Below are 24,798 nucleotides of genomic sequence, written 5' to 3'. Positions count from 1 at the left end.
GGTACATGTCTAAGCTTGCATGTATTAAAGCCACACACTTCTGAAAAAAAAAAAAAGAAAACATTGAGATGAAAAAAAAAAAAGATTTATTGTGTATGGACCAACAGCAGTGCTATGATCTGCAGCGGGTATTGTGAAGGTCTTTGTTTTGCAATACCAAGCACCATGCCTTTCATGTAGCCTGTGCGTAAAGTGCGACTAATTAGAGCGGCCAGCTTGAAAGCGGGAATGTGGCTGTCTGGGGGAGGGCAGGCAGAAGCTAATGATTTAATTCAATTTATTGATTGGGGAAATGTGTGGATTAAAATAAACTGATAAGGAGCAGGGAGCAAAACCGGTTTATAATCTATTGTGACTGTGTGTCAGGTGGAGAGCATTATAAAAAACATGAATAAGTGTGGTGTCAGCTCTAATGGGGGAACAGAGGGCAGGAAACTAGGGAGCCTATATAAGTGAAGCAGATAAAACCAGGCAAAATTTGGAGGTAAAGAAAAGCCTTTGCCCTTCTATTGAGGAAAGCCGAGAAGTCAAATAAAACAGACATAGTTGTACAGAATTTACCGTTTTCTTTTCAACATTCTTTTCAAAGCAGTGAGCTCCTTTACATGCATGTTCTTACAAAGATTATGCATAATAAACCGGCAACGTGTAAGGTCATGTAAACGTCTTAAACGGCGTTCCTTTATCAGGGTAAGTTCAAAAACAGTTTAAGCAAAAACTGATCACCACACATAGATTTTTGCCCATTACCCCGATTTCACTCTGCATGTTAACACCTTTACCGGTGTTCTTACTCGCTTATCCAATGTGCACAAGTGTTGTACACATGCCTGTTTATGTTTGAAGCAGAGAATAATCTGATGATTTAAAATCTCATGTAAACAGGTTTTTCTTGTGCTGACAGATTTTTTAAATAAGCAGATTTTTGGTATTTATCAGCATATTGGTGTGCATGTAAACACACTCAATGAACCTGTTTACATGCCCACCAATACGCTGATAACTCACAAAAATCAGCTTATTAAAAAAAAATCTGACTGAGCAAGAAAACCGTGTTCACATGAGATTTAAATAATCGAGTTATTCTCTGCTTTTGATGTCAATCCGTGCAGAGGCATGTGCAAAACACTTAAATTATGTGTTAAATGAATAAACAGGTAAGAACGCCAGTAAAGGTGTTTACATGCAACACAACATTTTGGGGTAGTGGCCAAAAATCTACCAATGTCGATCGGTTTATTCTTTAAGTGGTTTATGACCTTACACCAATAAAAGAAAGCTGTTTAATGCATTTCCATGACCACACACATTTTATTAAACAATCAATTTAAGAACGTGCATGTAAACACGCTCACTGTTCCCTATCCGTTTTATTTCCGTAATGTCACATGCTTTTAAGTGAAAAAAGGGTAATCAATGAGAACAAAAATGAGGGTGGGACTTGATTTTATGCATTACGAATTGATTGACTCGTGAACAGGGGTCTCTATATGATAGGTGGTTGGAGGGGAGGGGTTTAAAAAAAAAGAGGGCTAGGTGAAATCATTCACAAAAGAAAGTAGTTTCGGAGGCAGAGCATTTTATTAGATTTTGGTAAAATATTAAAAATGGAAACATTTGTTTTCTTCTGAATAATGTGAAATTATCACAATAAGACTAGCAACATGTATTAAGAAAGTAAACAGAATAATATTGATTTCATTTCTTAAATGAGAAAAGTATGCAAATTGCATAAGCAGGCTGTTGTAAAATAATATGCCTTTAAGACATCCAGGTAAAATTTGCAGTTTGGGTGGGGCAGGGGGAAATCAACAAAGTTGAAACACCTTGAAAAGAAAAAAAGCAGCACTTTGAGAACCAAATCACAACAACATGTCTGACTGCGTACATGCCCTTTGCTGCTGCTGTGGCATTTTCGGACACAGTGCTGGACACGGTGACAGCGAGAGCTTGCGGTGCCCCAGGAGGTTGTCCCACCCCCGTGAGAGGGAACGTTCCTGTCGGCCTGCTACCTCCCGTGCGCTGTGGGAGTGGAGGAGAATGAAGCTCAGTGTGGTTTCTGGTCCATTCTGAAGGCACACTGCCCAATAAAGCAGCCTCCCTGCCTGACAAAACGCTTTAAAGCTTATCACCCTGAAAAAAGCATGGACAAACACTTTTGCACACTGTTTTTTGAAACTGTCTTTCATTTGCTGGGGATTTTACAAGGCTTTAATCTGTATTATGTTCTCACAGATTCATTCAGGCAAAGGATGTCTGGGACCGGTGAGGCTACCTAGTCTCTGTCGTTTTTTATTTTATTTTTTATTTTAGTTATAATGAGTGGGTGTCGTAACCTACAGTATGGCGATTAGCATATATGCAATGGATTGAATATCTACAGTATACAGAAATTCAAAAGGCTCAGTAAGCAGGAAAAGAACAGATTAGATGCAGCAAGGACAAACTGACAATGAGAAATAACACTGGATCTTCTCAGCATGGCCAATTCCAGAGAAAATACAGACAGGTCTATAGGCAGCACAACAATCTTACACTGCTACAGAGAGATTTTAACAGCGTCTCTTCTCTCTGCGTAATGAAGAAACCAACCCACCTCATTTCAAAAGAGACACGATTGGACAATATTTAAGACCCTTTCAAATGACTCACATCAACGTTCCCGAATGTACTTACCAGTAATTTTATGAAGAGAAACATCAGCTTACCATGTTACCCCCGGTGATACATTGCGTGCTGGTTAAGTGTTGTAATGCAGTACTCAATGTTCAAACAATGTCAACTTTGACACTATTTATGGCAGGCCATTCGAAGCACAACCAATGATCAATGGGCAATTAATATGATCTATAACTTTATGAAGAGATTTTAAATGCCTCAGTTTGTTTTTATGGATGTTATATCTATATAATATACACTCACTGAGCACTTTATTAGGAATGCTATGGCCCTAATAAAGTGCCAGACATGGTCTTCAGCTTTTGTAGCTCATCCGCCTCAAGGTTTGATGTGTTGTGCATTCTGAAATGCTATTCTGCTCAATACAATTGTACAGAGTGGTTATCTGAGTTACCGTAGCATTTCTGTCAGCTCGAACCAGTCTGGCCATTCACTGTTGACCTCTCTCATCAACAAGGCATTTCCATCTGCAGAACTGCCGCTCACTGGATGTTCCCTTTCGTAGGAACTCGAGCTGCGTAATCGCATTGGGACACACCCTGAGTGTCACGTGGTCTGAAGCCCTTATACAATCACGGCAATTTATTGGTTGATGACGCTTAAGCGACGCCCCTGGGTAGCTACGTCATGGGCTTGCTTCGCACCATCAAGTCAGATTTTTTGTTCTTCAGTGCACAGTCTCGTCTGGCCCATTTTGTACCAACAACTCACATCAAAGCGAGGATAATTTTTACTCTCCCTTTTGAGTGGCAACGCAGGATGGAATTTAAGAAGCGTCGTTTTATCCAGCGTAATTTCAGAGCAATTTTTATGTGTTTTTTTTTCAAACATTACAAGGTCCGACGGGACAGTGGCGCTGTTCGAGGCTCATAATTTCTTACCACGAGGCATTATCCCCACTTGTTTCAGTTCCACGACCTCCAGATTGGAGCTTCGTGCACGGGGGCAGTTTGGGATTTCGGCTTTGTGTATGAGAAGACTGGAGTGCAAACGGACATCGGATTCTTCCTCGTGTTTGTCGCCCTCCCCTTGAGCAAAAGTGCAAGTCTCATCAGACATACTTTGAGGCCTAGCTCGGCGGCCATTTTCTGAAGAACAAGCATGCAAAAGAGTTACCATGCGCATCTTGAGCCGTCGCTATTAAAACCACAGTATGAGAGAATTTGTCGTTTGAAGGTAAGGAAACAAATTGGCCCCTTTGTCCCTATTGTCTTTTTCTGTGTGAGAGAATGCACATGAATAATGCAATGGAGGAGCGGCCTCTGCCTTTCTCTCTCTCCCCTCCCCATTCAAAGTGAACTGCTCGCAGCGGAAGGATCATGCATGAGCCGGGCTGCAGAACAAGGGGGCTGGAATAAGAGAATCTTGAGATTAGATTGTATAATATTGAATAAGAGATAGCACTGCTATCTCTGCTCGATTTTTCGGTGGCGGCTTGGATGTCGTTCTTATCAGTCAGCTGTTGGATCTACACACGAATGTTTTGCGGTCCAACCAAGCGCATCGCGTTAAGGAATGACTTTGAGCTAATATCGGCTCCGTTTGGAATTTCCCTCGTTTTTCCCCTGTGGCTTGTGCTGGGGAACGGATTGTCAAGGCAATGGTTTTGTTCACGAGGGTGCTTCGCACCATCTGGGTACTTCGTGTTGTTCCCCCATTATATGTTGGGACCGGTTTAGTTCTAACCTGTTTTTTCAGTACACCAATTTAGCTCAGTCTCCCCCATAATTTAAGCTGGTGAACAAGTATTGAATATTTTCAGCTTGAGTTTTGCCTCTGCCTCCATGTCCAAGGGTCTCGGGGCACGCACAATATAACTCAATGTACGATAAAAATGGTTTACACACGAGCCTGACAGTCATGCTGTGTAATGAAGGATGAGCAAACTATTCAATTAACGAAATTTGACCATATACATATCCATTTATCTCCTGTTTGCCCTTCGGTCAGTATCGGGATGAGTTAACCGTTGTACACGCCTCGAATGTCCAATAACCAGAATATGGTTCAGTTTTCCTATGCAGCTTGCTGGGGAGCAAACATTATAAAAATAAATTACAAATAAAAAAAAGCATCCTCAATCCCCAAGGGTCTTGAGACATGCATAACAAAATTTGATGTTCATCAAGCACAAATGTACACAAAACACACAGTGAACATAAAGCACCACACGTTGTCCCCCCATAAGAATGCCGAGACTGTTGCGGTGAGCCTGCTTGCTCTCAATTCCCCTCCGTGTTCGCATATTCTTCCGCGTTCTATGCAAGGGAAGATGGTTTATCTGGCATCCTCTGCTGTAAATACATTCAGAGTGACTGCTTTTTATAACTGCCTTATCGAATTCGGCCTCTGTCTCCATGACCAAGGGCTTTGGAACATTTATAACAGAATTCGATGTTCGTCAAGCACAAGTGTACACAGAACATATGTAATAAAATCATCACACGTTATCCCCCCATAAAGAATGCCAGGGCCATTGTGGCAAACCAGTTTTCTGAAATAAACATTCCCCCAATATTCATACATTTTCCCTGTTTCAAATACCAGGGAAAAGGTTTATTCTGACAGCATCCCTGCTGTAGATATATTCAGGGCGCTCATCATTTATGCCTAAATACAAGTATAGCAAAAACATTATCAAATTCCCTTCAACCAGCCACAGTATTAGAGGAGCGAAGGCTTCCCTCCACTGTGAAGTTGGTATGGGGGCAGTCGCAAAAAGTAAGCCAAGTGCCATCTGGTGGTTACAGATCATGCTGCAGGCAAGAGTCATGCATTAATCCCTCTGTCTGCCCATCTGTCATCTTGACAGCAGCTGAAGGCATTTCGAGCTGGGTACATCGAACGATAAAGCATGGTTATGTAATTCAGTTCAGGCGAACTCTGACGGCGTTCAGTGGAGTTGTTCGACAGATGTTTCTGTTCGGAAAGCCCCATTTTTGATTCAGGAAATTCATTCTTAGAAAAAGGGGCAATAAAGGAGATTCTCCCTTCTCAGAGAGAATGCGGATTTTACAGCCATTATTTTCTGGTCCTGAAAAAAGATGGTGGTTTGCATCCCATTCTGGATTGGAGATGTTTGAATTCCAAACTAATGAAATGTCAATTCGGAATGCTGACAGAAGCAAATAATGTCACAAGTGCAGCCGGGGGACTGTTTTGTGACTATAGATTTGAAGGCCACTTATTTCCATATTCAGATTGTGCAGAAGCACAGGTACTTTCTTAGATTCGCTTTTGGGGGCAATGCATATCAATTATGCATCCTTCTGTTCAGATTTACGCTGACACCACGCATTTTCACAAAATGCATGGATGTGGCCTTGAGGCTTCAGGGCATCCGGGTTTTGAATTATTTCTACGATTGTTTGGTGCTAGTCCACTCGGAGACTTTGGGTGCCCAACATCAAGATGCCATTCTCAGCCATTTGAGAAATCTAGGGCTGTGTGTTAACCTAGACAAGAGTATCCTGTTGCCAAGGCAACAGACTCTGTTTCTAGGGGTGGAGCTAGATTTATGGGCGATGCAGGCGCATCTGTCTCCAGTTTGCATTCTGTCATTCTCATGCTCGCGGCTTCTGCTGTCATTCCCCTGCGAGACCTTTTCAGTGCTGGATGAACTCCATAAAGGGACTTCAACCACTGACGCATGCATTCTGTCTCTTCAAAGTGACGCGTGGGTGCTACCAAACTCTGTCACCATGGAAATGGGCCCGCCTTATGATGTGTGTCACCGCAAAGTTATAATGATAGACGCCTCCTCCACGGGTTGGGGTGCTGTTTACAAGGGTTATCCAGCCTGTGGGGTTTGAATGGCCAGTGGCAATATTGGCACATAAACTGTCTGGAGATGTTCAAGGTGTTGCTGGCATTAAAGTTTTTCTTCCCGGAGATACAGGGCAGTCATATCCTTATTCGGTCGGAGAACAGGATGGTGGTGTCCAATATCAATCGGCAGGGAGGAGTGTGTTGTCATACCATGCTGAGGCTAGCATGTCACATTCTTCATTGGGCATGCAACAATGTGCTGTCTCTAAGAGCTGAATGTTCTGGGCCAGTTGAATTTGGGGGCGGATCTCCTGTCCTGTCGGGGCTTGATGCCCAGAGAGTGGAAATTACATCTTCAGATTATGGAACAAATCTGGAGATGGTTCGGCAGAGCGGAAGTGGATCTGTTTGCTTCGAGCAAGACATCACACTGTCCCCTCTAGTTTTCCCTCTCGCCCCAGGCACTGCTTGGCATCGATGCATTGGTGCATCAGTGGCCGACAACACGACATTATGCTTTTCCACCGATCAGTCTGCTGGACCCAGTTCTACAGAGTTCGGGAGGATCGGGTTCGGTTTCTTTAGTCGTGCCATTTTGGCCATCTCAAGTATGGTTTTCGACTCTGGTCTCTCTCCTGAAGAAAGGGCCTTGGGATATTCCAGTCAGAACAGACATGTTGTCTCAGGCTCAGGGCAGCATTTGGCACCCCCGGCCAGACTTGTGGAAGTTATGGGTATGGCCCCTCAATGGGGAGCACTTTTGAATGATGGGTTATCCCCCACTGTGGTTGATACCATTCTGAATGCTAGAGCTCCATCAACTAGGAAGCTTAATACTTTCAAGTGGTGTATTTTTGCTTCTTGGTGTACAGCACAAGATGAAGATCCAGTTCACTGCCCTGTAGGAACAGTGCTGGATTTTTTGCAAGAGCATTTTGGGGCTGGGATGCCCTGGCAACACTTAAAGTCTATGTTGCCACTATAGAGGCTGAGCATGTGCTTATCAATAGAGTCTCTGTCGGTAGACATTCTCTTGTCTCTTGTTATATGCATGGGGTACGCAGGCTTAGACCTTTTTGTCCCATCTGTGTTCCTTTATGGGATTTATCTGTTGTTTTAGATGTGCTCTTGGGTGCTTCTTTTGAGCCCTTGGCAACAGTCGCTGATAAGTTTCTGAATCTTAAAACGGCACTGCTGGTGGCATTGGCGTAATTTAAAAGGGTTGGTGATTTGCATGCCTTGTTGATTAATCCCTTATGTGTGAATTTTGCGCCAAGGTTGTTTCTACATAATTTTGCTAGCAGACTATTAATTTTCAGGCTTTCTATCCTCCCCCATTTGAGTTGGAGGAGCATGAAAGATTGCATATGCTTTGCCCAGTTCGGGCGCTGTGAGTTTATGTTGACCGTACTAGCCAGTGGCATAAGTCAGAGCAGTTGATTGTGTGCTTTGGTGACCACAACAGGGGTGTTTCGGTGTCCAAGCAAAGAGTGTCTCATTGGCTAGTTGATGCAATTTCAAGTGCTTACGAAGTGCGCAGTTTACATTCGCCTTCGGGTATTCAAGCTCATTCTACGAGGAGCATGGCATCCTCATGGGCTTTGGCTAGAGATGCATCCTTGGAGGACATTTGTATGGTAGCAGGATGGTCCTCTTTACATACATTTGTTAGATTTTATAATCTGGACAATGGTTTGACTCCTGCTTCCCAGATTCTCTCTGTTGGAACAGGAATAAACTTATAATTCCCACTGTTTTATTCAGACGCTTTAGCTCGCTTGTGTAGCACTATATGCTTGCAACATAGGTGTAGACAGTTGGCAGCTACTGTTCACATGGCGTGAATGTACAGTATATCGTTCCCAATGCGATTACACAGCTCAAGTTCCTACAAAAGGGAACGTCTCGGTTACGTGAAGCATAACCCTGGTTCCCTGAATGGGAACAAGACACTGCATAAACTGGCCATACCCTCTACAGCTGCATAGGCTTGTGCCTTCATGCAGAGAATTTGACTCGATTGCACAAAGCGAGTGCCTTTATGGAGCCCATGACGTAGCTCCCTAGGGGCGTCGCTTAAGTGCCATCAGCCAATAAATTGGATTACATGCATTATTAAAGGGATAGTTCACGCAAAAATTAAAATTCTCTCATCATTTATTACCCTCATGCCATCCCAGATGTGTATGATTTTCTTTCTTCTGCAGAACACAAACAAAGATTTTTAAAAGAATATCTCACCTCTGTAGGTCCATACAGTACAAGTGAATGGTGACCAGACCTTTGAATCATCACAAATTGTCTAAGGGCTTCAGACCACGTGACACTCAGTGCGTGTCCCAATGGGATTACACAGGGTCTCATTCCCACTCAGGGAACCATGGTTACGCTTCACGCAACCAAGACGTTTTTTGTTTTTTGGCAGCATTCTGAGTAAACTCTAGAGATTGTTGTGCATGAAAATCCCAGGAGATCCGCAGTTACAGAAATACTCAAACCAGCCCATCTGGCACCAACAATCATGCAACAGTCGAAATCACTGAGATCACATTTTTTCCCCATTCTGATGGTTGATGTGAACATTAACTGAAGTTCCTGACCTGTATCTGCCTGATTTTATGCATTGCACTGCTACCACGCAATTGGCTAATTAGATAATCACATAAATAAGTAGGTCTACAGGTGTTCCTAATAAAGTGCTCTGTGAGTATATATCTTTCTATTAGTTGTCTGTATAACATCCTCTATATTTACCTTTTTATTTTATTTATTTTCAATACGTTCTCTGTCTTTGTTTGCTGTCATCTGATGTGTTTTTGGTAATCTTTTCCTGTAACCTGACAGTATTTGTAAGTCATGCCAATTTAATAATAACACAAATGTAAAATAAAATGAGCTAAAACTAATTTAAATACACTAAGATCATTCCGAGACAGAATCCTTTTTGCGATGTATCAAAGTAAATGTCCGGCCTTTTTTCAGTTACATGGGTGACCATACATGTTTCACTGCATACACATCCGCTTTCTTGCTACATAGTAACATCATAAATTGTCTGGAACTCTTATCAAATGAGAAGTTCAAAGTGGTGCATGATGCTTGCATTTAAGCCCTGTTGTGAGTCATCTGAAAGGGCCTTTGCTGAATAAATGGAAATAAATAAGTACATAAATAAATACTGCTTTCTCCTCGCACTAGGTGGGGGGGTGTAAAAGGTGTGTAAAGAGGAGGAGGTGCTTTAGAAACTCCACAGTGGTTAATGTCTCCCACTGAACTAGCGCTGAACACCGCCAAGGAATCTCAAAGTTTCAGTTTTTTTCCCCCACACATTTCCTTCACCTACTGAGAAGCAAAGAGCTCAGAAGAGCCTTTACATTCCAACTTTACTATCACCATAAAACATTTCTAAATTTAGTCTAAATTAGTGTCGACTTATTCAAGCCATTTTCTGAAGACTTCTGAGTTTTGTGGTTGATATAAAATGTTTTAGAAAGTGCTGCACTTCTTCACCTTGCGATGCCAATTGAAAATGAAAAAAAGGGAAATAGATATTCAAAAATATTTAGAGGGCTCTACATAGCTCAGTTTTTGGTTTCCAATTTTCTGTTGAAAGCATTCAGTTATTTGGTAAGTAAAATAAAGTCAAAGAATTTAAACCAAAATTAATTTCTGAGCCGGATTAAACTATTGCTTGTTTATACATTACCAAAAGCTAGGAATTAACTTTCAGTGACAGCCAGTGTTAATCTTGTCAATGAAACACTGTTGAAAATGTTCGTTGATGAAGGGTTTTTTTATTTTGTCAATGATAACGAGTACGAGACAAAAAAGTTGCATTATGACGATAATTATTAAAGCATATTGTTGACAAAAACGTGATACGAAAAAGTAATACTACAAGATATTAACAGTGCAAGATATATTAAGAACAAATATCTAGACAAACATCTGTTTATAGAAGAAAATATTACATATGGATTCATCTAATCCAATAATCCAGTGTGTTAGTGATTTCCGTGCTTGAGCTGTGTGAGTTGAACCTGCTGAACACCGGCAAAATGAACTCCTTTAAAAAGGGTTAATTACCTCACTCAAATGCATCCTATTTATTTATAGATGAGATGAATAACTATATCCACAACATATACTGTATGTAATATTACAATTTACATCTGCACAGACAATAAAGTGAATGAACAGGTGAATTTGAACTTAGTCATAATATGCATAATTTACGTTGCGTAACCTGTTTTGTGAATACGCTGTTTCCGTAAAAAAAACATGCTACCAGCAATGCAATACCCTAAAATGACTAACCACAGAAAATGAATAACAGTCCCTAAGAATTTAGAAAAGAGTAGTTAATAATTCAGTATATTCATTATATGCTTTTATTTCAGGAGCTCAGGTTTTCCCAAGGGCAGGTGTAAAGTGTTTTGTATGTAGTAAAGAAATGTTTAGTCAAAAGACTAAAATTATGAAAGAAAAAAAAGAAAAAAAAGAAATCCATCTAAAATTATTTTAAACAACTTTTTTTTCTTGTATATTAAATTCTGTGTTTGCGTCTAGCTTCTGCTCATACTCTTTCTCGTTTCCTTTCCTTTGTTCTTCTGCTCCTCTTCCGAATCTCATTTGTATTGTTTTCTCGGGTTTAATTCTAAAGGCTCCAAGACACATGCTGTTTCTTCTAAATGGCAGCAATCAATTTTGATTACTGGCCATGGTTACTTTGAGAAGAGCCCATCAAAGTTTTATTAAGAAGACGGGCGATAATTACGGCCTTGCACGGACCAAAAAACCTGGAGTCTGAGCCTTGCTAATGATTAAAAACTAAGAGATAAAATGACGGTTCAGAGGTCCTTAATCCAAACTCTGTGAGCACCGGGCACACAATCACTTTAACCGTTACTTGATGAGGACTGTTCCTCAGGCGACAGACCGCTCTCCCGTTCTCTCTCCTTGACTGGAACAGTCTTTAACCACAGTGCCTTTTATAGGAAAGGTGATGAAAATGACTCGGTCTGGCACCTCGCACAGGCTTATCATTATTTCATAGAAAAAAAGTTGAAATAAAAAAGACAGACCTTTCTGGAGACCGCCTGTGGAGACAGGCACCATGTCCGTTGACACTGCATGATACGTGCCTGATTGAATTTAGACTCGAAAGCACTTTGGAACTATTTAAGACAGGGTTCCCTCACTTTTTCCTTCACCAGTGAACTTCCATGACTTTTCAATGACCTATCCAGTCATCTGTGATAACTGGCTAATGATTTAAAAAAAAAAAAAAATCATTTCATTCAGACCATTTCACCAATTAATCATTCAAAACGATCTGTGAACTGGTTTGACCAATTCTTTGATATGAGCTGACACAAAAGAACAATTCACTCACAAATTGAACATGTTATGGTTTGCGAGCAAGTTTTACTCAACACAAGAGCAATATCTAGCTGATAATTTAGAGCACAGCAATAACAACTAAAATGTACACTATATTTACTACACAAATTTCCATGACATAGTTCAACCAAAAATCACAATTCAGTAATTGTTTACTCACCCCTGTGTTGTTATAACCCTACATGATTTTCTTTTTTTTCTTAACACAAAGAGAGAAATTGTGAAAAAAAATTGTGCTAAGTGATGTCATACAATGGCAGTTTATGATGTCTACCTCTTCAAGCTTCAAAAGAATGCAAAATTATAATTCAGAAGTCTAATAACTTATTGCATGAGATTCATGATTGTTATGAAAGCATGCGATAAGGTTTGGTGAGAAACAAAATGAAATCGAATGTATTATTTAGTGAAAATGTTCACTGACTGTTGATCTCCTGTGCACGTTCATGATAGGGCACGAGAGCAACAGTTCACGAAGCTCCCTCACGATATTGGGACGTTCAAGCGAAAACTTCCAGAGTGATAGTGATAACAGAACACAACACAACTGCACACAAAACAGAGAACAGAACTCGCTTAACATGTCTGAAGAGTTTGTAGTCGAAGAATTGATGCATTTCTATGCCCAGCCTTATTTTTTTTGGACTGAAGTATTTGGACTGGTGCCAGTTCACAGTGGACGGAGTTACCCACACGATGCCGAAAATAGAAAACAAGTGATCGATAGAATGTACCGTCGCTCGTCACTGCTGGTTAGGACAAAAACTCTGATTAGGACACGGTGTGACTGTGGCTACCTGTAGACTCCTCTATGTTTCTGTTTGATTTCTGAATACTCTGTTAAAAAATAAGTCTGGGCATAGAAATGCATAAATTGTTCAACTAAAAAATCTTCAGACATGTTTAGTAAGTTCTGTTCTCTGTTTTGTGTGCAGCTGTGTTGTGTTCTGTTGTCGCTATCGCTGTGGAGGACCTGTTTTTAGATAAACAAAACATGTTTTGAACGCCCCAACGTTGCAAAGGTGCTGTGTGAACTGTTGCTCTTGTGACCTATCATGAACACGCATTTTCACTAAATAATACATTCGATTTCAGTTTAGGTGTTTCTCACCAAACTTTATCGCATGCTTTCATAACAATCATGAGTCTCATGGAATAATTTATTAGAATTCTGAATTATACTTTTGCATTCTTTTGAAGCTTGAAGAAGTGGTCACCATAAACTACCATTGTATGACATCACTGAGCACAACATTTTCTCACAATTTTTCCCTTTGTGTTAAGAAAAAGAAAGTCATATAGGGTTATAACAACAGAGGGGTGAGTAAACAATGGCTGAATTAAAAATTTTGGGTGAACTAATCCTTTAAAATGCTATTTATTCTCTTACTTTCCCATGCCTGAAAAACAAATTTTAAAGGAATATTTCGGGATCAATTCTAGTTAAGCTCAATCAGCAGCATTTATGGCATGATGTTGATTAACACAAAAAATTATTTTGACTTGTCCCTCCATTTCTTAAAATAATAATAATAATAAAAAAAAAAGCAAAAGCAAAAATCTGAGTTACAGTGTGTGATAAAATCACATACTGACCTTTTCAGCATAAAGTTATATCCAATTTTACAAGTTTGTTGCCATGACGATGTAACTCTGTACACCCCAAAACCCTAAAACAACTGTAAAAACTGTGATTTAAGAAAATGTACAGCTCAAATACACACGTTTTAACAGAGCAATTGATGTAAGTGCTTTTATAAATGTATAAACTTCAAATTGGACCCATTCACTTCAATTGTAAGTGCCTCACTGTACACTTGATTTATTTATTTATTTATTTATTTTTTTTTCAGAAAAAGAGCGATAAGTCGAATTATTTGTATTTATTTTTTTGTGGTAATCAACATTATGCAACAAATGCTGTTGACTGAGCTTAACTTGTATTGAACCTGGAATATTCCTTTAAAAAAATCACTGATATTTCCAAGTTTTCTATGACTGTGGGAGCCCTGTTAAAATGTGGCCTTCAGCAACTTTTTGCCAAGAAAATATAATCATCAAAGTGCTTTTCTGCTTCTGACATTGGACTGGGGGTGCTGTGTTTCAGAGAAGTGTGGAAGACACAGACTCCACTATAATTACACAGTGCAGCGGTAGGGAGATATCATAAAGTTCTTGGGTAAGACAGATCACACGAGAACAAGGTATACGGCTGACAAAAAAACATGCCCTCACCAACTGGAGCTCTCTATCTGCTGCCCTCAAAAGGGCAGTGGATTACTCTGATTCATAAACACTTTCAGTCCACCAGGGAAGCTTCCTGGTAAGAGTGAGCTGTTTGTGTATGCGTGTGCAAGTGGGTGTGTGAACTCACGCCTGACGTCTCTGAAGTAGATGGTCTGTCTGTTGGGGTTGAGCAGCTGGATGACGGAGTCGTCATTGTTTTTGACTCGACAGCTGATTGTGGCTGTCTCCCCTTCCACCACTGAAACGTTGTCTGTTACGAGGTTCTGGCTTTGGACTGCAGAGGGAGAGAAAGAGAAAAGAATGGTGGAGAGTGAAATAAAGGCTGGAATGTAAGAAGTAGGTATAGGCCAATATATATACGGCAGATTTTTTGGGTGAATCTTGAGTATATATCGTATACAATGTGTTAATTGAATAATTATTAACTAATAATTAATAAATAACTTCACATCTCAGCAATTTTTTAAATGGCTTTAACAAGTGTCCAAGCAGAGTAACAACAAGTGAAGTTCATCACAATTAAGTTGCTATAAGTGATGTTTGCCATTCTGAAACTTCCGCCAATGACATGTCCTCTCTTTCCAAAACTCTCCCTCCAAAGTCATGCACTCACACAGAGACTCATGGAGGCCATTCAGCAGTAGTGTGTCATCTCAATGTCATGATGTCAGGCAACCTGAACAAGGAACTCTCATTGAAAACCTCATATTGGTCAACCACTAGTGGGGGCAACAAACTAAATGACAGAAATAACTGGGGAAAAAATGGCACCGCTGTCCATTTCCTTAATGCAGAGATGTAACCCTGCATCGGCTGAACCTAAAATCTCACACTTACATGAGTGCACAATGAAGAGCAGGTGGCAAAACACAGCTAGAGTAGGTGTGAATATCCAACAGAGTGTGAAAGTGTTTTTTCTCTCTCTTTCCTGTATAGTGTGTGCTTCATGAGATTGCCTGTTTTCATGTTACACATGCTTGGTCCAAATCCCCTCTCTGGATCAGATCACCACATGATAAAAGCTGCCACAGCTCCAGAAATGGAGGCGTCAGACCTTGACTTGTTGAACAAAAGCGAGAGGCATCTCACAAAATGTATGTATTTGAGCTAGCCTCAGGCCCACTAAGCTATAAATGAGGACAGATCATTAAGACACAGCTCGATCACAGTAAGGCTGGACGATATATTGCGATATATATTACACTAAGGGTGGGAGATCTAAAATGAAGCAATATTGTAAATATCACAATTAAATTTAGCCATTAAATTTCCTAAATACCATGCCATTAGACTAGTTTTGCGATCCTTCCTTGTCTCGTGACTTGTGAGAATAATATTCATTAATATGTTCACAGTGATTTTGTTATTGATCTAAAATTAAAGGAATATTTCTGGTTCAGTACAAGTTAGGCTCAATCAACAGCATTTGTGTCATGATGTTGTTTAACACAAAAATAAATTACAAAAATCTAGGTTACAGTGAGGCACTTACATTGGAAGTGAATGGGGCCAATCCATAAACGTTTAAATACTCACTGTATTATACAGACATTGTTTTTTTTTAACAGAATAATTAATGTAAGTATTTTAATAAAATTGTAAGCATTTCTGCCTTTAAACCCTCCAAAAAACCCTCCCTTCCATTGTAAGTGCCTGACTTCAACCTCTATTTTTGCTTTTTTTTAAAGAAAAGTAGGGACAAGTCGAATTTATTTTTTATAGTAATCAACATTATGCCACAAATGTTGTTGGCATTAGAGTAAAAACCTAAATATTTGTGTATAAATATATGCAGTATATATCTATATATTTTCAAAAGGCTAAAATTATCAAGTTCTATATATTGGTTTTATCGCCCAGCCTTAGATCACAGTAGACTTTTTGCGGTAAATAACACCCACAGCTGCCTACCCCACAGAGCCGAGATAAAACATGAATGGGCCAAAGCTGGAGATAAATAAATATATAAATGTGAAATGTGACATGACTTTAAGACACCATCAACTGCTAATTTGCATGCCTCAGTTGTCAGGCACCCCTAAACAGCCCTGTCACTTAAAGCAGAAGGGAAGAAAGCAATCAGATCGTGCGATGGTGACAGATAAGGGAAGACAGTTTAACAAAACTGAATTCAATCAGCCTGCCAGTAACACAAAGTCAAAACAGACCAAAACAAATGAACCTCGCAAGAGAGCCACTTCCTAAAGACTCGTCAAAAAGGATGAGGTGTTGATTGAGAGGACTGGATTGGAAATGCAAATATAAAGGCTGTTTATCTGAGAAAGGGGATATGGATGAAGGTTAAGTGTGCTACAGCGGTTGTCACGGAGACTGTATTACATGTTGGCCACTCCGTGGCCCATCAGCTGGTGGGTGGTAATCATGCTTAGTGACAGTAGATGCATGGAAAGGGTAAACACATTGGCAAGCTCTATAGGAAAAATCAAAATACGCTGAAACTTTTCGCATGTGTTAAAGCTAGCTAAGGAGATAACAGAAGAACAGAATACTAAATCATAATTATACTTGTGATTGACTTATGCTTGTTTTTCAATTTGACAACAGCAGAACAAGTACAGACATTAACTTATGTCACATCCACACTAATATGTTTTTGTTTCAAAACACATCACTTTTTCTACTTTTACACCTCTTATCCACGCTAGAATGGTGTTTTACTCCAAGAAAAACACTATTGAAAACGCTCTTCATTACCACATACTTGGGAAAACAATGATGTTAAGAAGTTTTTAAACCAAAATTTACTAAATGTTCTAACCAGTGGGTCGTGACCCAAAAACGTTTCACAAGTGTGTTCTGAAAGGGTCACGAATAGCAGAAAAAAAGCTAAATGCAAATAATACAATGGAACTAATCATTTAATCATACATAGTTAGAAGAATAAATTGGCTTATGAATTTTTGGAAAAGGAGGACACTTCCCATATCCTTTGTTGTGTTTGTTTTGCTTTGTTAAACAGTGCTTACCACAATTAGTTTTTTGTGGTGCATTATTGTCTGCCGAGAACACAGACACATCAAAATTCTAAATACATTTACAAACAAAAATGTCTGTTTTCAATTCAGCCAAATAATTTATTTAGGGCCCATATTGTTGGGAATGTACAGCTCATAGTAATATTAATCATTTCAATGATTGGTTTAAATTACATTTTGTTTTGTTCTTTATTCAATATACAGATTTGGTGCTGTGTTAGGTCACTACTCGATGTCTAATGTAAAATCTTTGAAACATTTCTCTACCCTACATTACAAATTACTGCAATTTTGTTTTATTACCCAAGCCTTCTTTCATCTTCTCACTTAAAATCCCATAACTCCAGTCTTGGCTGAGCACTTTTACCTCAAATATTCCTCAAGCAGTCATTTAAATGTACAGTATTCATGGGATAACTCAACTTACATGTAATTAGCCATTTCTATGTTTACTTCAAGCAACTCTGGGGTGATGAGCTGGATGCCATTTTGTTATGTGGGCTGATTCTAATCATCAGCAGACCTCCTGAGACGCCACACATTTCTGTTACTTTTAAAAAGTTCTGTGAAATGTTTGGGAGCAAACCTCGGCGAGGTATCACTTAACCATTAATGCTCTGGAAAGCAGATGCTTTCCCTACAGCTTCAGGAAAACATGAGACCTACATAAAACTACTGAAGGAACAGACATGAACCACTAGGGTATGCCAATGAGTCAAACTCAATAAGGGAGGGAAAAAACAGTAAACATGTTAATTACATTAAAAGAAAATACTGTATGCAGAATAGGAAGGATAATCTTGGCAAACAAAACCATATCATATGTTAATATGCATGTTCCTTAGGTAACTATTATGAGAAATTACCCCTGATATATTAAATTTTAAGCAAATCTTGTGCACGGATCATGCCGTATTAAAACAGGGATTAAACTTGATTAGGCTCCAAATTATTATTGATTATTGGCATGCAGCTCGGTTTAATTAGGCTAATTGTTTGTCACTGGAGCTAGAACAACTGAACAGATGATGAATTCCTATTTAAATGACGCGTTCATTAGCCCTAATGCTCAGGCAAAGACCATCAAAAAAGGGCCCCCGTAAGAATCAGCTTTCCGTGCATGTGTCAACAACAAACAAGGCATTGCAGAAATGGCAAATAAATTTGTGTGCGGTGCATTTGCATAACTTGTTCAAACAGATCTGTGACATTATCTCTGTATTTAATTACGACATTCAAAATAAGTAGCACAGTACATTGATCATTTTGGTCTAGATTAAAGCTGTCAGAGGACGATACTCCACTCTCAGCGAGGCAGACAAGCCATTTATATCACTACAGGCCCAACGCAATCCCAGCAAGCCTCATACATCAAATGAGAGGAACACCCAGAGCAAATGTGTGTGTGTGTGTGTGTGTGTGTGTATGTGTGACAGAGAACAGGCTAATGCAGGAGTGCACAGCCATGCTGTAAAGGTCAAAGCACTCTACTGTCCGCCTCAATAGCTCATCCTGCCTGCTGCACTTTTTTTTTTTATAAACGGCATGTGTGAGAGAGGAAAACCACGACTTTGAATTAGGTCTAAATGCTGGTGATTGTACAAGAGTGAGATTCACATTAACCTGTGAGCTGGGATCACCGATACCCATCACTATTCTAAGCGTAAAGGTCATTGTTCTCGCTCAGATAATACAGTCTGTCTAATAGAGAACTCCATGGTTACGGTACTAGACGTTCAGAGGGTGTTGAACTTTTTGAAGCAGTGTATTCCATTTGTGTGAACTTCTTTTGAATTATTGGACTCCCTGCTTCTTAAACTAGTTTACATTTTCACAGTTAATGCTGACAATTTATCTGAATATGGCATTAAAGTCGCAATTAGCACAGTGTCTACATTGTGACCAATGATGTGTCGCACCACAGCAGCTTGAGGCTGCCCACAATGGAAGTGGCGAGGCTGCACGGCATCTCAGAGTGTTCACTGACATGGACCAATCAGGTGTAAACTTGAGGCTATGCTTCAGCAACAGTGAAATTAAAATAAAATCAACTGAAAATAAAATAAAATTTTATTTTGAGGAGAAATCCATTGGTATGCATGAGACATTTTATAATTGCAAAATGAATTTACACATAATGCTAGTATTACTAAAACTGCATATATACACTCACTGAGCACTTTATTAGGAACACTAAGGTCCTAATAAAGTACCCGACATGGTCTTCTGCTGTTGTAGCCCATCCGCCTCAAGGTTCGACATGATGTGCATTCTGAGATGCTATTCTGCTCACTACAATTGTACAGAGTGATTATCTGAGTTACCGTTGCCTTTCTGTCAGCTCGAACCAGTCTGGCCATTCTCATTTGACCTCTCCCAACAAGATGTTTCAGTCCGCAGAACTGCTGCTCACTGGATATTTTTTGTTTTTGGCACCATTCTGAGTAAATTCTAGAGACTGTTGCATGTGGAAATCCTAGGAGATCAGCAATTAAAGAAAAACTCAAACCAGCCCATCTGGTACCAACAATTATGCCACTGTAGAAATCACTGAGATCACATTTTTTACACATTCTGATGGTTGATGTAAAGATTAACTGAAGCTCCTGACCCATATATGCATGATTTTATGCATTGCACTACTGCCATGCGATTGGCTGATTAGATTATCGCATGAATAAGTAGGTGTCTAGATGTACCTAATAAAGTGCTCAGTGAGTGCATACTGTAAGAAAATAAAAACGTTTTTAGTGATTATATCAAAAGCTGGCTTTGATGTAACGATCATAAGTTATTTAAATACATAAAGAATTAAATACACATCTGATTTTTGTAAATTAAATAATTTAAATTCAGACAGACAAGGAAATAAAGTGGCTGAAATAGCTGTGCAGCATGTCAAAAGCAGAAATGGGCTTTCCGTGAATTGATGGGTTGCATCAGTGTAGACAGTTTCATTGATTATAATGGGAGTGATATTATTTTGGTCACAAACTCTCGCCCGGTGCAGACACGAGCTGTTCTAACATGAGAACATGTACGATTTCTGATATAATCTTTTCAAAATCACTTTGATCACATTTGTGGTTTGATAACCAGCAGCGCTTATGGTGAGCGCAGCACTCGTGCAACTGTGGTTATGTCATTGTGCCCCTCCATCTGTGAAAGGAAACCTTTGCATACATGACACATTATATGTGCCAAACTCACTTGCAGCAGAATCTCTCAGAACAAACTATTCCTACGATGGATGCACACTTCTCCAAACACAATTCAACTCCTTAAGAGAACACATTAAGCTTAAATGGAATGAGCTAAGCTTTTAGAAATGTCTCTTTCCAGATACTTTTGTGATTTTTGTATTAAATAACTTAGCTTAATTCAATTAAAGATCCAATCAAATCAATCCTGGAGTTTTGTAGCTTTAAGAAATTGTTCACCGAAACATTCTGTCATCATTTACTGATTATGATGTGGGGCAGGGGTCGGCAACCTTTTTGACATAGAGTGCCTTGGACTGAGTCCACTTGTGAAAATGTTTCTATTTTGCATTTTTCTAATTTAATCTTTTTTTTCTTTTTTCATTACAAATTATATTATCAGCATAACAATTTCAGTGAAAAATTTTTGCAAAACCTGATGATTATGATATAATCATGATCCTGCATGTGAATGTTCACAGAGCATCTTGTGAAAGTGCTTTAATGAACTAAAACCAGTCCTTTTGTACAAAATGAGTAACACAGTTGTCACAAATTTGCTTATATGATTACTGATCATGAAATTGTGTGGAATCTTAAATATTTAAACATTCATTTTTCAAAATCACGCAGAGGGCATGCAAGCACAGCGAGAGAGGAGCAGGATATTTTATTTATATGAAGTTTTTCGCACGTGCATTCCAATCTACATCTTGATGTAATCCTTCCTCATGATCACGCAGCATGTTTTCAACAGCTGAATGGGAGACTAAATACTTTTAAAGTGTGACGAGACTTGCACTGCGTGTGCGAGCCATTGTGATCAACTATTTAGCCCTTTTCAGTGAATCGCACCTGCAAAATACTAAAACTTTATTTCCAGGTTTAATTAATATTTTGAATAGACTCTGATTTTTTAACCCCACGATGTGGGTTTATGTTTTCTTTTTTAATCGTTTAATGTAATTTTGAGTGTGACTATGGTTTAAGGACGGTGTACCTGTGTGCTGGGTTGGAAATCTCAAGGATGAATAGTGGTGTTTTGAAAGCAAAAAGAAACAAATGAAACACGAAATGTAGGCTGTCATCCACGTCTGACCGGAGCAAAGCGGAACCAAAAGTGAAGCGCTGCCGGCTCATGATGCGCAAATGGCTTGCACGCGCTGCACGAGTCTGTTGGGTATACTGCAGTCTCATTACATTTTAACTTTTTGTTTAGCCTCCCATTCAGCTCATGAAAACACGCTGTGTGATCATGAGGAAGGATTAGATCAAGATGTAGATTGGGATGCAGGTGTGGAATTTATATCAGTAAAATAGTCTACTCCTCTTTTGTCGTTGCTGGCGTGTCAGTGATTACCCCTCCGTGCCATTGGTTGCCGACCCCTGATGTAGGGTGACAAGATGATCATAAAAAAAATAATAATCATAATCGTGATGCAACAAGACCAATTGTATTCAGATTTTGAGGGAAGAATCTCTGATTTCAAGGCGGCATACATCTATCATTACTTATTACTGCATGATAAGAAGGCCTTATAAACTGCCGCACAGTTTCTCTTAATTATACTCACATTTAATCTAAGCATAAACACGATGTTTAGAGCAAAATTCTGAGTTATTTTATTGGAATACCTATATTAACTGTCAGATGTGCGTGCTTCTCATCCTTGTCACTGCATGTTGATATGCAGGCTATTCTTTTTTTATATTTTCCTATCAGACAGTTATTTCCTTTTTTCAAAATGCATCTTAAAGATACGACCCCAAAATTAATTTACAAACTCACGCACATAGCAGTGGGAGAATTTCTTTGTGATAACATATCAACAAACAACATGAAAGAATGGCTCGTGCCAGTTTATTGCACTGATTTGCACAAAAAAAAAAAAAAAAAAAAAAAACAAATTGGCTGAAATTAATGACAGTGGATAGGGAGACGTGTTATTTTATTTTGGTTTCTTATTATTCTTTTGTCTCCTGCTTTTCAATTTATTGCTCTCCTCTTGCTCTCTCTCTGTATTTCATTGGCTTTTGCTCATTGTTGGTCTCTCGCTGGTCGGGACAACGCACACTCGTTGGGACAGTTTTGAAATCCGTTGTAGCATCTGCGATTAGACTGTACAAGTGCACACACTTCTGAGACTTATCATCACAGACCAGCTGCTGACTCAATACTGTACATCAAAGAAGACGAGTTTGAGTCATGTAGTGTGTGCTAGGCTTGAAAAACATACCAATACAGAACAAAAACTAAACAATAATAATTCCCCTTGTTAAGCAATTTCATAGATCTTTAAGTGTTTTTTCTTTTTTTTGCTTTTTGGAATTATCTCTGCGGAACATCATAAAGAAAATATAACGGATCGTTTTTTTTTTTCTTTAAGTTGACATACCCCAGAGTGACAGCAAACCAGCTTAGGCACCCTTACAGTTATTAACAATGATTATTAATATAAAAAAAGAATAAAAAGAATATAGCAGTGATATTAACAGGCTAGCAGCGCGGGGAGAATGCATTTAATTAATGTATATATGTTGGAAGTTCAACTGATGGACCCTTGAGAGTCTTTCAGCTTTGTTGTGTTTAATTAGGAACAATAGAAACTTGTTTTACATGCAGGATATGAAATGCAGAGTGTAATCTGAACTTCTACTCCTCTCACTGGAACACACCGCAGTGAGTTCCCTCAAATGCTCCACAAGCCCTAGACCCCTCAGCCACAAAGACTCCCTCCCACTCTGTGCATACACTGAGGAGCCACAGTGAAAATTTCACAAAAACGTACGGCTAAGAAAATGACGATGATACTAGTGCTAATGAAGGGTAAAATGCTGGTTGGATGGGAGCAGCAGTGGAATGTGGCAAGGGATGGATGGCAGCCTGGTGATTAATGCGTCAGAGAGCCGACGGGGGGCGGGCGCTACACAAGGGGCCTTGCCACCCCTGCTCGCTCATTTGGAAATCTCTCTCAGTGGAGGGAGAGGAAGAGAAGACTTGTGCCTCTGTGACTGAATCTTAACGGAATTGGATAAACAAACAAGCCCAGATATACAACAGGCCAGAGAACAACAGAAAAAGCAAGAGATATCAAGAAACAGGGCAGAGGGATGAAAATGATGGACCTTTGATTAAAAATGTAAAGACAGAAACTAATTATACAAGTTATATTATTGTATTACAAAAAAAATGACAAAATAAAAAAAAAAAATAAAGTGCAATTGGAAAAAATATTGCATATTTTGTTTCACTTAAATGCTCACTCGATAGTAAGACATTGATTTTCATTTTGGATTCAGAGGTAAATTTACTGGTATTAACAACATTAAGGTTATCTATAACATCTTAAAAAAAGTTAACACCTAATTTATATAAGGCTAAATTATTCTGTAAGTGCGACTGAGTTGGCACTCTTTAACAGATTTCTATCAGGCTATTAGTGATAAAAGCTCAGATTTGGAATTTCTAAAGGTGGAAAAATCCAGTTCCTTATCTGTCACTCACTCGACGTTGTGTCGATGTAGTGACACTAGGGGTCACTCTTGGGAGCCCGAGACACCTCTGGTCTTTGATAAAAGGCCAATGAAAATTGGTGAGTGGTATTTGCATGCCACTCCCCCGGACATACGGGTATAAAAAAGGAGCTGGTATGCAACCACTCATTCAGATTTTCTCTTCGGAGTCGAACGGTCACGCTCACTGAGCTGAATACTACTGTTCATTCACCTCTGCTGGATCTGACGGAGCATTTCAGCGGCTTCTCCCCCCTCTGCACTGGTGCACTGCAGAGAATGCCCCTGGGCGCTTCGGTAAAAATAAAAGAGTATATTTCTCTAAAAGAGCGGCACACACGAAACGTATTTTAAAGACGCGTCTTTCTAAAGATGCTTTTCCGATTGTGTGTTATTCCTGGTTGCGCTCGTTATCTCTCGCCTTCTGACGGTCACGATCACTGTCTTTCGTGTCTGGGCACTGCTCATGTGGAGACAGCTTTCGTGGATGGTCATGTTCTCATTGCAAGGATATGTCCATGGCAACGTTGCGGTCGCGGCTTGCCTTCGTAAGAAAGCAAGCCACCCCAGAGGCTCCCCGCCTTGGTCCTTTTACCCACGGGTATGAGGCCAGCGCGGCTAGCACTGGGGGCGATTTGGGGACCCCAATGGGAAAGCCTCCACCGGGTATCCCCCCGTGGACCTCCCATTCCCCAGCACGCTCGTCTGCCCCGATCGGGCTTCCGGATGAGTCCGCCGGCTCATCTCACGGCGAGTGCGACCTCTTATTCAAAGCCCGCAAAAGTGATGAGCTCTCGAGCGCAGCATCGGAGAGCGGGCTCGTCCAGTCGGAAGCCTCAGCTGGGCTCCTCCCTTCGGGGACGGATGCCCAGTCACAGGCTGACGCGGAGATGACGACATGCTTTCCCGGGCAGCCGTGAACGTCGGCTAGAGTGGAACCATCTGCTCTTCCCTGAACCCTCGCGGCTCGGTGATTGGTTCCTGGGCTCGCG

The 24,798-nt window shown here is 39.9% G+C and overlaps 1 protein-coding gene across 4 annotated transcripts in view; it reads right to left on the bottom strand.

Annotated features, from left to right (window-relative positions):
* The window catches only part of LOC127429389 (cell adhesion molecule 1-like), a 459,647-nt gene that overhangs the window by 74,254 nt on the left and 360,595 nt on the right, over positions 1-24,798 (bottom strand). For all 4 annotated transcript variants that reach the window (XM_051678393.1, XM_051678391.1, XM_051678394.1 and 1 more), the window contains one exon: positions 14,225-14,371. In XM_051678393.1, coding sequence (XP_051534353.1) covers positions 14,225-14,371 — 147 coding nt within the window. The remainder of the gene's footprint in view (positions 1-14,224; positions 14,372-24,798) is intronic.

This window comes from Myxocyprinus asiaticus, chromosome 38 (genome assembly GCF_019703515.2).
Source record: "Myxocyprinus asiaticus isolate MX2 ecotype Aquarium Trade chromosome 38, UBuf_Myxa_2, whole genome shotgun sequence".
NCBI classification, from domain to species: domain Eukaryota; kingdom Metazoa; phylum Chordata; class Actinopteri; order Cypriniformes; family Catostomidae; genus Myxocyprinus; species Myxocyprinus asiaticus.
Note: the sequence above shows the minus strand (reverse complement) of the source record. Positions and strands in the feature narration are given on the sequence as shown.